The 16,005-nt window shown below is 38.8% G+C and overlaps 1 protein-coding gene across 1 annotated transcript in view; it reads left to right on the forward strand.

Moving 5' to 3' along the window:
- Window positions 1-15,912, forward strand: part of ACO1 (aconitase 1) — a 36,727-nt gene extending 20,815 nt beyond the window's left edge. Inside the window, exons 8-21 of the mRNA XM_054651860.2 lie at window positions 969-1,140; window positions 1,582-1,682; window positions 2,678-2,794; window positions 4,065-4,224; window positions 7,378-7,513; window positions 8,328-8,412; window positions 8,685-8,841; window positions 9,388-9,512; window positions 10,360-10,464; window positions 11,137-11,279; window positions 12,657-12,804; window positions 13,221-13,343; window positions 14,294-14,479; window positions 15,212-15,912. Of these exons, the coding sequence (XP_054507835.1) occupies window positions 969-1,140; window positions 1,582-1,682; window positions 2,678-2,794; window positions 4,065-4,224; window positions 7,378-7,513; window positions 8,328-8,412; window positions 8,685-8,841; window positions 9,388-9,512; window positions 10,360-10,464; window positions 11,137-11,279; window positions 12,657-12,804; window positions 13,221-13,343; window positions 14,294-14,479; window positions 15,212-15,325 (1,872 nt within the window). The 3' untranslated portion in view covers window positions 15,326-15,912. The remainder of the gene's footprint in view (window positions 1-968; window positions 1,141-1,581; window positions 1,683-2,677; window positions 2,795-4,064; window positions 4,225-7,377; window positions 7,514-8,327; window positions 8,413-8,684; window positions 8,842-9,387; window positions 9,513-10,359; window positions 10,465-11,136; window positions 11,280-12,656; window positions 12,805-13,220; window positions 13,344-14,293; window positions 14,480-15,211) is intronic.
- Window positions 15,913-16,005: the final 93 nt, after the last annotated feature.

Genomic DNA, 16,005 nt, shown 5'->3' on the forward strand with positions numbered 1-16,005 from the left:
GAGATGTGAAAATTCAAAATGAATTCAAAATGAATGAAGGTTTTTAAAAATTAAAAATGGCTACCTGGAAGCGCACAGAGGGTTCTTACAGAATGTGTAAGAACCCTATGTGTGCTTCCAGGTAGCCATTTTGAATTTTTAAAAACCTTTATCACTGTCTGTGGAATTGGATTCAGCTCAATTTTTTAGGCAAATCTGTTTCCCAGAAGCCACGTAAAATGTATGTTGGGATATTTTGGAATTCAGTAGTGTTTTGGAGCAACAGTGCTTTTTCCTCTGCCTCAAAAGAACCCTGATGACTTGTTTTTTGAGTTCACTACTTAAAATTAGGCAATATAAAATCTGGAAACCAGACAGTAAGCATTGCAGTCTTATTTCTTTCATGTGCAGGTGTTTGACTCTTGTCATATATTTATAACATGCTTACTCACTCTGCGCATTGTCACTGAATTAACAGTATTACTGGGTCAGCATTAGTGTTGTTGGAAGTCAGAAATCTGGTACAGAAATTCATCATGGAATACTGTATACAGAGAGACCTTCAAAAGGGGAAAGGCAACATTTATTTCATCATTTTATTCAAATGTTGTGTGTGTTCACATGTACGTGTGCAGTTGGTTCTCCCTATTTTTCTATCTTCCTGGGTTTGCTGTGTGAAAACTCCCCAGGCAGTTCTCTTCCTCTTAGAACATCATGTTGAGAAAAATACAATTGTAAGGCAGTCTAGTTTAAATGAAAGGAAGAGCAAGTTTTAGAAGAAATATGGTCCTATGTTGTACGTTATTATTGAAACTTTACATCTCTATGTCCTCATCTTCATGATTTAGTTTAGCAAAAACTTCTTGGTTTCAAATGGCTGTAGAAATCTTCACAAGAGATTTCTCTGAGTAAAAAGCTGGATTTCATAACAGACATGCTCATGTCATTTGAAACATAGCAATGACACAGGCACTGTATTTTTATAACAGCATCTTCGTCAAGTTGGAGTAGTGGGTAAATTTGTGGAGTTTTTTGGTCCTGGTGTTGCCCAGCTGTCGATTGCTGACCGAGCCACCATTGCCAATATGTGTCCAGAGTATGGAGCAACAGCTGCCTATTTTCCAGTGGATGATATTAGCATTGGGTACCTGGTACAAACTGGTGAGTATAAGAAGAGACCATAAGTTAAGGGGTAGTTTAAAGGATGCCAGGTGTATATGACATTAGCAGTGGAATTGCATCAGGTGAAGCCTACTGAGCTTCAGTTCATTTTTTTCTTGGTATTTACTTATTGAGACTAGTTTTTGCAATTAGGATGCATGTTTAGGAAGAGCTGAGTGTTGGACTTATGGCAGCCTGGCAAAAATCTGAACCTAGATTGTCCAGATGACAAAAATAGGAAACTAAGATTTTGTTCTGCAAAAGCCACTAAGTCTGCGCAATCAGTTTGTTTTTAGTGGATCTCTAGTATTTGTCTTGAAAGAGTCTTGTAGTGCTATTGACAGCATGCCTGTAATGCACTTTTTTTGCTCTATTCTGTCAGATGATGGTTCCTCTGTTCAATTTGCATTTTGGTTTTGCTGTATCTGGCTTTCATTTTAGGCCGTGACAAAGAGAAGGTTATGTGCACAAAAAGGTATCTTGAGGCTGTGGGAATGCTAAGAGATTTCACAAACTCTTCTCAGGATCCGGACTTCACACAGGTTAGAAACTACTGTTTTCTGGCTCCTTGCTTTATGCCCTGTCCTATTTTATTGCGACAATTGTCTGTTTTTCACAGAAACTAAGAAATAGTCAAGGGATTCCTTGTCCTTTGCTTTGGTCTTCGCAGCTGTCTTATTTTAAGGCCCAATGGAATGAGACAGCTGGCTCTTCAGGTGTGAAAACTTGGATGTAGGTATAGATTGGCTCTCAGATGACCTCCAGCTGGTGCAGATTCTTTCAGTTTTATTCGATGGAGCTTTGAGAAGGCCTTCCAGACTGAAGGATACTCTGAATTGTAGCTATGGAGATAATGTGGATGTTGTGTGTGTAAGCCTTGTTCGCAGTTTTTTTCTGTTCAGTCAGTTATTTTATGGTGTGAATCAGGACCCTTAGAAACCCTCTGTGGTAAACACAAAGCACACAGTTAATTTTCTGTGCAAGAAAATTAGGATCGTAGTCTGTATCCAGGAAAGTCAAGAATATTTCTGGTTTTCTCTACTGTAAAATTTTATCTTGTAACTTGTGTTTGGGTCTGCATGATTATTCAAAAATCTTAGTAGATTTGGAAGGATGTAGCACATTATGAAAACAAAGTTGGAAAATGGGTGAGGAGTAGATGAATAGTCTGCTTTGTTTTATATCAGTTCCCGTATCTCTTCACATCATTTTTTAACCTGCTTCTAGCATGTGAAAACACAAATTAAAAAATAATTTATAATGCTTAGATGCTTTAGTTACATTGGGTTTTTCAGTAACTTTAGTACTTTTGATAGCCATACCTGTGAGCTGGCAGCATCTAAAATTAGAAGTATTCCTTTTCTTCTGCTCTTCCCATTCTTAAGTGTATTCAATAATTTCTGCAAATAACGATATGCAGACTTAGCATATCAGACTCAGCATTGATTCAACAGCAGAGGTAGGCATAACTGTGGCTTACCTGGCTTCAACTTATCAGGAAGTGCTCAGTCACTTTCTGTTTATCTTACTTGAACAGGTGGTTGAGTTGGATCTCCATACTGTTGTGCCTTGCTGCAGTGGACCAAAAAGACCTCAGGACAAAGTTGCTGTGTCAGATATGAAAAAGGACTTTGAGACTTGTCTGGGAGCCAAGGTAGGCAGTAGGAACATTTGGGCAAACAAACTAATTCATGCTTCTAAAAGCTGTCTGGTCTTCAGGAACTACGTTCTGGGGTTGTGTGTTGTTTGTTTGCCTACTGAAAAATAAATGAGGATATTTGACTGCAGTTTTGGAGGTGAGAGAAGCAACAGGTAGTTTAAAATTGTGATGTTGCTTCTCTTGCATGAAGATGTTCATGCCCTCTTGGAGTAGTATTTCTTTCTGATCTTAGGCCTAACATGATTTTGACATAGACTAGAGATTTCTGAACTCTGCCACAATGGGGGGTTGTTAATAGAGGGGACAAAATACCTACTGCACTGAGTTCTGAGATAACTACCCAGCTCTTCAGCTCTCCAAGCATTCCAAGCAGGTTATGCCCTGAATCCACCATGTAATTTTGCACTAAATATTGAATCTCTTCAGCAGAGCAGAACTGCATGTGTCTCTGTGACTCTTGGATGTTGGTGGTAAAGACGGAAGACAATGACTACATTCTGCATCATCCAGTCAAAAGTGGTCATTGAAAGAGAAGCTGGATTTATATTTGAATGAATATTCCTGGATACTTAAGTTTTCTAAATCAGTTTGAATCTTTACCTGTTACAGTAACCACCCTTGTTAAAGGGCACTACAGAACTCCAGTGATGTAAAAGAAACCTAAACTACAGCAGTTCCCCATAATTCTTGGTTTGTTATATTTTCCAAACTCCATTAGGTGATCTTATACTTTCAGATCTTTAAATGTAATTTTTCGTGTCATGAATAGTGCCTACTTGCTCTTTGCGCTTTATTTTTTTTCCAACTATCAGACCTTTGCCTCTCAAATCAGCTCCTGGTACACATTCAAGCTGTTTGATAATCCTGGCTTAAAAAATTTACATGTTATGCTAAAATCTCAGGACTAGATTGTGTGCTAAGACGATGTGTGATCAGGAATCTGTAAGATCTGTAACAGGAGTAAGAAGCATCTGAGAAATCTGAAGAAGGATATATTCATGCAGGAAGGAAATACAAATATATTTTGCTGCAAAGACTGCCTGTTTTACCAGTAAACAGAGAAGAGGAGAAACTCCAGCAAAAAAAATTTCTGTCCATCATTTTGGTTGACTAGAGATGCAAGCCTTCACGATCAGACCTAAAACCACAAGCATGGATGTGACTAACAGATGCTTTTCATTGCTGAAAAAACAGCCCATACTCGTGTTCAGTCAAAATGTTTATGTTAACCACTCATTTTGATTCTTACTTTCTCCTCCTACAGCAAGGATTCAAGGGATTCCAGATTGCACCAGACCGACACAACAGCATAGTGAAATTTAATTTTGAGGGCCATGACTTCGAGCTTGCTCATGGTTCAGTAGTGATTGCTGCCATTACAAGCTGTACAAACACCAGTAATCCCTCAGTTATGTTGGGTGCAGGTAAGCTGATTTTCCTAATGTGCAGTAGTTTCTCTATGGCTCCGAACGTGTGTCCTAAAGACAGCAACAACACTGATGTAATTCAAGGTGTGCAGTGCTGGTTTTGTCATTTGGAGTGTTAAAACTGAGCTTAGTTTCTAAAGGTAGTGAAGGACTTGTAGAAGTGGTACTTAGAAATATAAGTTGACAAAAATGTATTCTTCCTGCACTGTCTTTTCTACAAGGTAAGCTGGAACTTAATTAAGCAACACTTTTGACACTTTTCCAAATGCACAGAAGCTGATATATAGAGATAAGAAGAGGCTGTTGCCAGAAGAGGGACAGTGAAGAATGATCTTCAGGGGTGCTCTGAAGGTGCTCTGATCTGTCAGCAGAGTGAAAAACACACATTTAGCTAGAGGTTGTCCTCTAAAGCTGTTACGAGAGTCTGGAGACATGGTAGGTGTGAGGAGAGGAAGCAAATTGTATTCTCAGGGATTGCCAGCTTTCACAGCCTTTTCCTTTACATCCTAATTGCATCCAAGAGGAAGCCAGAGGTGAGCTTGGTATGCACCACTACAGAACAGTTAGTCTGACTTGGTTGTATAAAATTTCAGGTCATGAGATTGTTCATTTTTAACATAACTAGTCTGGACAGAAAATTTGTCATTCCTAATGTGTGCTTCTGGCAACAAAATAGGAATGAAGAATGTCAGCTCAAAGGGTTCAGTCTATACTGGACAAGTTTGGCCCAGTTTCCCAGGTGCTTGGCTACATGTTTACATATTTCTTTCTCTCCTCTGTAAACATATACATAGATGGTATCTGTCACTGTATGATAATCGCTGCATAGAGGCTTACAAGTCTGTCAGACCGTTCATGGGATGCAGACTTTATTCCTACAAAGGTCAGAAGGGATGTGCACTGGGCAGTACAAAGGCCCTTCACCAGAGGGGATTACTTCCTGGTTAAAGAAATATAATTTCTGTTAGTTCCTGTGTGGTGCTGGGAACCTTTTGGGCTGTCAACAGTCACTTTGTGTTTGGCTTTTTGAGGTGATATTTATCACTTGTTTTTAGATTAGCATCTATCTTTGCATACTTTACATACCAGCAGTTCACCCCCTCCCAGGCCAAAGGTCCTTTAAGCTCTAGCAACAGGTTCAAAGTCCATCATCAGCTAAGATGTGGGGCAAAGGAGAAGCAAAGGAGAGACCTACTCATTTTCTTACCACTTTGAGAGGAATTGAATTGAGTTCAGAATTGAACAAGATGTCCCAATCCACTTGACTTTAACAGGACAGCCTGGGCAGCATACCACTTTCCTCAGGTCCATTCTGCATTATCACCGAAATATATCTGTATTTCTTTCTTCCAAGGATCAAGAAGTAGGTTTTCTCCAGGCAGACTCTGTTTCCCTTGTCTATTCCCTTGGTTCTAGGTGGATGTATCCTTCAGTTGTGCCTGTTGAGGATAGTTTCCTCTAGTGTTTGACTCCCAGGCTAATGACATGCATTTTTAACCTTCTCTGAAGCAGTAGGGATGCTGAATGCACTTTGAGTGCATTCACTACTATGCAATGCATTCACTACTATGCAATGCACAGCACCCTCAAGAATGTAGTGCTAAGGATTTTGGTGTATGTGCTCAGATTTAGTGGCTACTCTCACCTTTGCTGCCTTTCTGTACAGAAACATTTATGTTTTGACCTTGACAAGGAAGGAAAAATTAATTCTGTCAGTCTCTGATAACTGTTAGTAAACAGCAGTGTTGAGAATACCCACAAGAGACACCTAGAAGAAATACAATAGTTTGGCTTTCAGGATGAGGTTTCAAATGCAAGTAAATAAACATACAGTGTTCCCAATTAAGTAACCAAGCTAAAAAAATCCCGGATACGAGCAGTTGTTTCAAACTCCTGCTATATATCCTGTGCACTTATGCAGGGGCTGTGTGTCTGTGGGGATAGTGGGTATGTGCTGTAGGAACTTTGATAGCCTAGTCTGACCTTAAAGAGGTGTTGGATTAATTTTGCTCAGAGGAACTGAAGTTCTGGCATTTCCTTGCCAACTTTGAGAGTTTGACTATGCTATCTTTTTGGAGCTGGTATAAGCAGCAAGATGGAGGCCAACACTTTCAAACAGGTTGTCAAACTGTCAGTTCCTAGGATGACTATTTGTTCATGGTCTCATTTGCAGAAGTATTCAAGAGCTGTAGTTTCTGCAGATTCTTCTAGTAGCTAAGGAATCTCAGCAACTTTAGGAATAGGACCGCTTCTTTAAATTTACACGTGTAAGCCATCTCACACAACACTTAAAAGTGTCATGGTCCAGGTCATGTCTAACAGAGGTGCCAGACAGCTGGCAAAGACAAACCAGTTTGATGAGATCTTCCTGTTGGAGATCACGTTGGATCAAAGCACAGCTTATGTCTATTTTCTTATCTAAATGAATGTCATGTGTGAGGGGGAAAATGCAGCATGGGAATGTGAAGTTTTGCATAGTTTGCCTATCTGGTGCTTCTTTTATGTTCATCCTGGAAAAGAACTGGAGAGGACTTGTTCTCTGAACATGCATCTTGGTATGGACAATTTATTTCAAAGGAAAGAATGCAGGATAAATGTGTGTCTAGTAAGACCTTCCACTGAAATATCTCTATGCATATTATAAATCCAGGAGTGGTAAAACAGCACTTGTGTAACAATCTGTGGATTGTGAGATGGCTTGTTTGAGGCAAGGGCCAGCATTGGTGCTCTCATAGCCTTCTGCTCCTGAGGGCAGCCAGTCCTATGCTGCCAGTTGTTTCTTCTCTGGATTAGTGCACCATAGTAAGTGGGAACTTAACAGGTCTTCATTGCATTTTTTGTGAGACATTTGTCTTACAAATAGTGCTCTGAATTTTGAATGTCTTCTTGCTGCCCCAGTGAGTGCATCTTATTGAATGCAACTTCCATCAATTTTCTAGTGGAACATAAATTGCAGGCTGGATGTACTGTTCAACAGAGCACTTGTCCTCTAGCTGGTTGTCACGGAATTAGTGCTGTTGGCTTGCTGTACTGTTTCATTGCTGGTGCCTTTTCTGTTCCCAGTTCTGTAATGGTATCTCTCCTAACATGCTTATCCATCAAACTGTCTCACTTCCAGGAAAATCTGCAGCTATCCTCTGTATTTTTCAGGATTGCTTGCCAAGAAAGCTGTTGAAGCTGGTTTGACAGTGAAGCCGTACATTAAAACTAGCCTGTCCCCAGGAAGTGGGGTTGTCACTTACTATCTGAGGGAGAGTGGAGTTATGCGTTACCTTTCTCAGCTAGGGTAAGAGTGCTTTTCTTACTGTTGTGCTATGGCTGCTTAACTAAAAGCATTATCAACAAGTGTTACTCTTGAGCTAAGAATGACACAAGAACAGACAAGAGACTCAATTGTAAGAAGAGAAAAGAAGCTTTGTTACAAAGAGTTCTCCAGTTTATATAAACTGATATGATACATTTTACTTGATTAATTAGTTAATAAAAAACATCTTCCTCACACACTGTCTTTGAGAAGAACAAGAAAACAAAGTGGAAAAACACCATGTGCAGATTGTTTATACTAATAAGTTATCACATTTCTACAACTCCCTAAAATTCTCACAAACCACTGTGAGAAACTATTGACATTTCTCTCTCCCTGACCAAGCTAACATCCACAAGCAAGTGATGCAATTGAATTACAATTTCTCTGTACAACTTAAAAGATATTCCAGGTACCTTATGGTGTGATCCTGCATGAGTAAACACATTGCTATTGTGCTGGCTGGCTTTGAACCAATCATGAAGGCCTGCTGTAACTTCTTGAAGACTTATGTTCTTAAGCAGGAGAATGGGTTATTTTCAAGACTAATTGTTTTGTAACAGTGTAAATGACACTATATTGTTGTTTCTCTTGCTAGGTAACACATTTCCCATTCTGTGTTCATGGACAGTCACTGCAGTGGTAAAAATAGAGCATTTAAAAATGCTGTTATCAGTAGCATTTCATTTGTTAAAACAGTGTTTCTCCTGAAAGTAACCATTGCCATCTGCTGAGTGGTTAAATGTCTTGCTCCACGGTAGCTTTTTGTTCACCATTATTTTTATACTTTGTATAGGTTTGATGTGGTGGGTTATGGCTGTATGACATGTATTGGCAATAGTGGACCCCTACCAGAGTCTGTTGTTGAGGCTATTACACAGGTATGCAGTTTTTCTTGTGCAGCTCATTTATGTTAGCTGCTCTCTGCTGTGTGCTGTTCTGAGATGTATTATACTGTGTGTTGACTCTTTTCAGCTCTGTACAAAGTAAATTCAGTCTATATTCTTTTCTGCGGGAAGTGTTTTGGGATTGTTCAGGAGACAGTTCTGTGACTGGCCATTGTTGTTGTAGTGCAGTGTGGCTCTGCAGACTTGCTGTGTGTGTGGATTCTGCAAGAGCCTGACCTATCTTTGTCTCAAACTCCGTGTTATAGGGAGACCTTGTGGCAGTGGGTGTGTTGTCTGGCAATAGGAATTTTGAAGGGCGTGTCCATCCCAACACCCGTGCTAACTACCTGGCCTCCCCACCGCTGGTGATAGCCTATGCAATTGCAGGGACCATCCGGATCGACTTTGAGAAAGAGCCTTTAGGTAAGACAGTGTTGGCATGCTTCTTTTCACAGCTTATGAACTAAACTCTTGGGAGTTAAGCACTTCAGAAACATTTGTCCTAGGGAAGAGCTTTGAAGTACTAAGTACCTGCTTATGGGAGACAAATTATACAATGTTAAGAATCAGAGCAATAAGGAGTCAGAGATGATGGAGAAAGAATAATGATATGGCTTGGCTTCCCCCTGATTCCACTGGATCATATTTTTGGTTATATCAGGTGACAGTCTTTCAAGAGCCAACCTGAGGTAGTAGATTGTCAAAGACCTTCAAGAACCTTCAAAAAGCCTTTCCAGCATAAATGATTCTATAAATTATTCTGGAAGGCGATTGGAAATCACAAAAGAAGAGTTATGTACGGGTATTATCAAGTTTGTGATTCAGTTTTCTGTCAGATCCTTGCAAGTGAAATAAAGTGTGTCCTGTGAGTGTTACAAGAAACACATAGCCAGAGAACACAGGGGTAAACTTCTCTTTCTTCTTAATGAAAAATATATGCAACAAAATTGACAATATCATTTTATACAGGAATAAATGCTTCGGGGAAGAAGATTTTCCTGAAAGATATCTGGCCAACAAGAAATGAGATTCAGGCTGTTGAGCGTCAATTTGTTATTCCTGGGATGTTCAAGGAGGTCTATGAAAAAATAGAGGTGAATTAATTCTCTTAATTATGTGATATAATTAAGTGATTAGTTACATACATCATATACATAGCAGTATGTGATTGATGTACTCTGCTATTCTGAAATATTAAATAAGATGATTATGATAATGAAATTTCCATTTTTCAATTTTTCAATTTTCATTTTCACTTTCTCCTGTCTAGATTTTGCTCTTGTTCTGACAGATATTCAGATGAGGGTTTTTAAAAAAAAAATCTTCTGGATAATTAATTCATTCTTTCAGATAGTCATGTTTTGAAAATTGCTCCTTACAGTATTTTTAAGGTAACATGTCAATGATATGTTTTCAACAGCCACCCCCAGCTGATACTGGAAGGTGGAATGTTCCAGCTTCACAGATGTTTGATTTTTTTCAGCTGACATAAAATTCATTCGCGTTAACTAATAGGATTGATATCAGAAAAAAGACTTGTACTTGATAATATCTTCCTACAAATCTTTCTCAAGTTTTGAAACAAAATATTCTTATCATTTTTATGTTAGGGAAGCTTCTTAATATTACTTAAAAAAACAATAGACAATTATAAAGTGTTACCTCTGTACATAATACAGGTTATTCTCAAAAAACAGGATGAATGTCTCTTCTTTTGTAATGAAATTAGGATTTTCCTAAATCTTTTAAAAGATAGAATCATTAAAAACAACCCCAAAAATAATGTAGATAGTTATTTTAGCATTTGCATTTTCCAAAGTGCTCTAAGAAATACATAAAGCTTTTGCTAAAGTCTAATTTGTAATTTTACCTGGATTCTGAAGTAATTATGTTGCTTCTGAAAACTTAGAAGTCAATGAAAGGATTTTTTATGTTTTTCAGACAGTAAACAAAGCTTGGAATGCCTTAGATGCTCCTTCAGATAAACTGTATACTTGGAACCCCAAGTCTACTTATATCAAGTCTCCTCCTTTCTTTGATGGTCTGGTATGTACGTGCTTTCCCTTTGAATCAAGCCAAAGTGTGCAGTGATCTTGACTCATATTGAAGGAGAAGGAAAGCCACTTCAAGAGGCCTGAGAGGATTCATAAAAGCCTATTGAGGCCTTGGTTCTTAAATGTTAGAATTGTGCTATTGTGTTCATTTTAATACAGAGGCATGAGTGAATCTCAAAATTGTAAGGATTCCCTTTCACCTCAGGGCTCTTGAAAAGTCTCCTTTTCCTTCTAAGTTGAAATGCTTCTAAATGATCACAAAGCAAGTGAAGAAAAACAACAGGAAATCAAATGCACTGTTTTGCCAGCTTGCATGTTGCACCAAATAGTTCAGTTTGAATTGGTAAATCAGTGCCATTTAAAAGTAAATGGAGACTTTAATGCATGCACATGTCTAGGAATTCTCAATTTTCATTCACGTATCATGGGAAGCCTTGGCTGGTTTTTTGTCTGCTATATTTTCTTCATGCATGAGCTTGCTGGCAGACAGCCAGGGCATCGTATTTGTTCAAGAGCATAAAGATTTTTAATAGTGTTGGATTTTTTCTTTCTCCTAATCTGTATAAAAAGGGAGACTTCATTTTGCAATTTCCCCTTTTTTGAGGAAGGTAAAGGAATTATTTTTCATACATTAATTGTTTTCTTTGTATTTATGATGGCTTAGACTTTGGCTCTTCAGACCCCGAAAACAGTAGAAGGTGCTTATGTCCTGTTGAGTTTTGGGGATTCTGTGACAACTGACCACATATCTCCAGCTGGGAACATAGCAAGAAATAGTCCTGCAGCCCGTTATTTGACCAGCAGAGGGTAAGCACTGCTTATTGTTCTTGTCATACATTGGGAAGAGAAAACAAACCACTACTGTTATGCCATGTAACAGGCACACATACCTTCTGTCTGTTCATGTACACTTGTATACCTTGACAACATATAAAGAAAGAAAGAAAAGCATTTCTCTTTCTGCTACTTCAGCAGCTCTCACTAAGTTTAAGAAGTAGAATAGAGTGTGTACATCTGTTTTCCCTGTAGAGTTAAAGACCTTTCTATGGAAATAGGGGAAGAAAACTAGCCTGTACATTTATTCATAAATAAGGGAATCAAGATTTGTCTCCCTGTCAAAGCAAAATTACTGTTTTCGTTAATGCCAAAATGAGTTTTATATTAATTTCTTCTAGTGTGTGCAACTATTTCACATATCTAGGCTCTTAGGCACTACAGACCGTCCAGAAGTTTAGGTTTCAGTGCAGCTGCAATAGCTGGCAAATCTATTGTGATTGGAGTCTTGTAAAATGTTCCTCTTTTTTGATGGCCAGTCTGTCAGTTTAGTACGTGAGGTTCAACTTAAGGCAAGACTGGGACTTACCAAGTTGACTTATTCAGACTTCAAAGGTAATATAATGCTTTTATTCTCTGATTTTAGCACTTCTTACAACTTCAGTGGTGTTTTGAGCAACAGCACTGACATAAAAAGTCCTAACTCACTAGACCTAATAATTTTGGAAAGAGAACAAATTAAAACAGTGATATACTGAAAACCAACTGCTCTGGACTCTCTGAGCCCCTGTTGTCAGTTACGAGGAAATCTGAATAGTCCTGCATGCATTACAAAACAGATGCTGTATGTCATAGCTGCGGTTTGGATGTAGCCCAGTGCACACAGTCTAATTTTCTGTCACATTCTAGTGCATTTTTTGTTTGCTGGTTAGGCTGCAGTGATGAGTGCCCTCATTGTCATATTTCTGTTTGCAAGTGAAATTTTTCTTCTGTAGTTCTGACGTGCAGCAGAGATTCTTGCTGCCTTTTCGATATTTAGCACAGTGCTCTGCCCTTGTTCTAGATGCTATAGTAGTATAAACAATGAGGATCTTTGGGCACCAGCTATTAAAAAAAACTAGTGTTTCATCTGCTGACTTAATGTGAATTATATCTTTGCATCACTGTTGGACACTATTTCTAGGGCAAGAGTTGAGAACATTATGAAAGCTGCTTTTTCTGACCAAACTGTAGCTATGTGTAAATTACTTTTCCTTCAAAACGTCTCAAAGGAGAAGTGGGTGCTACAGCTAGGGTGGGAACTACATACATACCTGCCTCAGAAACACCAATTTATTACTTTCTTTTTTTAAAGCAGAGTGCTTTTAGTCCAAAACTAACACAGTTTCCCTTCTTCTTTTCCCTTGATAGCTTGACTCCTCGAGAGTTCAATTCTTATGGCTCCCGCAGAGGGAATGATGCTGTCATGGCCAGAGGGACATTTGCAAACATTCGCTTGGTAAACAAGTTTATTGATAAACAAGGACCTCAGACAATCCACTTCCCTTCTGGGGAAACTGTAAGTACACATGCTGCTCTAAACTGTGCCGTACTGACAACAGAGTGGATTAGTGCTGGCTTTCCTTCTTACTGGCTTAGGTAATTTACTTCAGTACCTTTTAAGTAAAGCTAATTGAGGGGGCAGGAGCTGACTCAGGGAAGCAGTCACATGTACCTATGCAATATGGTCCTTTCAGGCGTATCAGTGGACAATGTAACCACTGTAAAAGCACCAATGGAAGGTGCAGGTTTGCATTGGGAGGGAGATCAGACTAGAAGCCACAAAGTGCTGTATGGTCAATATCCTTAAACTGCTGCTTGGTGAAGTTGTGGGCTTCAATATTTTTATGTGGGGACACTTTCTTTTCCTCCTTTCCCTGGAACTGTGATTCCACTCACAAAAAGTTTACAAAGCATTTGGCATTTTTATTCCAGCTGGATGTGTTTGATGCTGCAGAAAGATACAAGCAGGCTGGTCATCCTCTGATTGTGCTGGCTGGGAAGGAATATGGTGCAGGAAGCTCCAGAGACTGGGCTGCTAAAGGACCATTCCTCTTGGTGAGTGGCTACAGTAAACTAGGAGGACAGTGTTAACAGTGCATTTATTTGTTAGTACAACTAGCTTATGACCAAATCCTGGGTAACTCATTCTCACTTTTGGTAGCAAGAGATATTTTGAAATCTCAGCTGCCTCCAAGAGACACAGTAGAGTTGGCAAAAGCTATTTAATATTAATAGTTCTTGTTCCGACTGGAAGGCTTGATTAACCTTCATCTAGAAGTCCACAAGGCCACACTAGAAAGGCCAATTTCTTTACTTCCACTTTCAGTAGCCCCATAAGCCATAGGTCTGCTTTCAGAAGCATCCGTAAGCTCACTTAGCAAGGAAACGAGAAGTGTAAGAGAAGACTATCAGTGAAAATTAAATTTAGCACGGCTTCACCATGGGAGCCAAATCCAGATCCATACACAGTGAAATACCTGTTTCTTTCTTTGTCTGTCCAGTCTTACACTGTTTACATAGAGAACTCTGATTCAAGCTTTCTTGCATTATTAGAAAAATGCACAAGAGAGTTGGTATTTAAGTTCATCTAGGTTTTGGGAGTTTTTTTTCTGGCAATGAGTTTTTGTGTTAACTGTATTAACATGTAAAAGTTTCAAAATTAATTAAACTGCACACTGGTGCTTATAGGAGGGCAACACTGAATTAGGAAGAGTAATGGAAATGACTAGTGGTGCAATGCATAAGACATGTTAAAGTAGATGCAGGATTCCTGAGAAAATGTGTTACTTTTTTGAGTCAGGCTTCTTTTAGAGAGGTGTACAATACATGAAAGTTAATGTACAATCAAGTCATCCTGGACAGTTTGCTGTCAGACAGACCTGCTGACTCTACCAGTAGCTGGTAAATGAAATCGAGGGGACCACAAACAAACCCATTTTCTTCTTGTGAGTACAGAAAGACTGTTCTGAACTATGAAATAACTCAACCTGTTGTGTATTTCCCAGGGTGTCAAGGCTGTGCTTGCTGAAAGCTATGAGAGAATTCATAGAAGCAACCTAGTAGGAATGGGAGTGATTCCTCTGCAGTATTTACCTGGAGAGGATGCAGGAACTTTAGGACTCACTGGACGGGAGCGTTACACTATTATCATTCCTGAAAACCTAAAGCCACAGATGAATGTCCAGATTAAGGTATGAGACACCTAAAAGCTGAATTCTCTGAATCACTGTAATTTTACTCAAAATTAACTGTCTCTTCAAAACATATGCTTTGTCATATGGCAGTGAGATTAGCTTAAAATAGGGAGAAGAATTGAGATGGTGAAGGAGATTAAAATAGTTATTCTAATAGGGGTTAAACTGGAGGGGAGTAGAATTAGATTAGATACAAGGAATAATTTGAGATGAGGCACTGGAACTACTGCCCAGAGAAGCTGTGGATTCCTTCTCTCTGGAAGGATTCAAGGTCAGGTTGGATAAGGCTTTGAGCAACCTTCTCTAGTGGAATGTTACCCACCCATGGCAGTGGGGGCTCGAACTAGGTGGTCCCTAATGTCCCTTCCAGCCCAAACCATTCTGTGATTTACTATGAGAGGATATAAAAGCAGGATGCTCAAACTGTTTTAATTAGCACAAAGCCATCCTGTATTTTGGACTAGTCACTCAGAGTCTACTATAAATTTCTCAGTTATAAATGAAGCAGCAAATGCAAAGAGATTCCATACTGTGTTTGTTATGGTTTGTTTTAAACCATTTTCCTCTCAAGCAGCTTCCTGTAGTCTAGTGTGGATAGAAGCATTGGTGCCTGTTTCTATCACAATTTTTTAAGATAGCAAAACTATGCTAGTAGTCTTTATTTTACTATGATGTCAAGTAACATGTGCAAGGTTCTGCTGCTTGAATGACTTTTTTTGACCCTAACAGCTGGACACTGGGAAAACCTTTAATGCCATCATGAGATTTGACACTGATGTGGAGCTCACTTACTTCCACAATGGCGGAATTCTGAACTACATGATCCGGAAAATGGCATCCTAATCAAAAACAATTAAGCAGAAAGGTCCAGGTACAAACCTGCTTCTCCTGAGCACAATGAAACTATAGTAATCATGCTAAAGTGTGAACCATAAAACGAACAATTTTTCTGTGGATTGTATTAGAAGGCTTGTTTACAGTGCTGAATTTTTCTGTGTATCAGGAAACTGGACACACCCATATAAAGTAAACAGCATTTATTAACTGTTTTGTATGACAGTTGGCTTGACTTACCTTAGAATACAATGCGAAAGTCATTAAAATACTGCTGGCATCTGTAGAACCATTGAAGATCACATGCTGATTTCATGTATTTGATCCACTTTGCTTGACTCTGAAGTTAAGTTCTATGCTCATATCAGTGATCTAGAAATTAACTGACAGTATAGAAAATTTTTATTCCTTCCTGATTACCTGACACTGACTTGCTTTCTTATTCAGTTAAATAGAATCTGAATCTAATATTAACATTATTTAGCTGTTTCTTCATTTTAAAAAATGTGAACTCTGTTTAAAATCTAAGCCTTTGTGGAAAGGTGGACTTATTGGGGATATTTCTAATAGATAAAATTAAATTTATTTTTAAAAAGTTTGGTCGTTCTGTCATTTTATCCTTAGTGTTGTGATGCAGAGCAAAACTTCAGCTTACAATCTTCTTATTGTCCCTGTAGGAACAGGATCAT

Source organism: Agelaius phoeniceus, chromosome Z (assembly GCF_051311805.1).
Source record: "Agelaius phoeniceus isolate bAgePho1 chromosome Z, bAgePho1.hap1, whole genome shotgun sequence".
Classification (NCBI taxonomy): Eukaryota; Metazoa; Chordata; class Aves; order Passeriformes; family Icteridae; genus Agelaius; species Agelaius phoeniceus.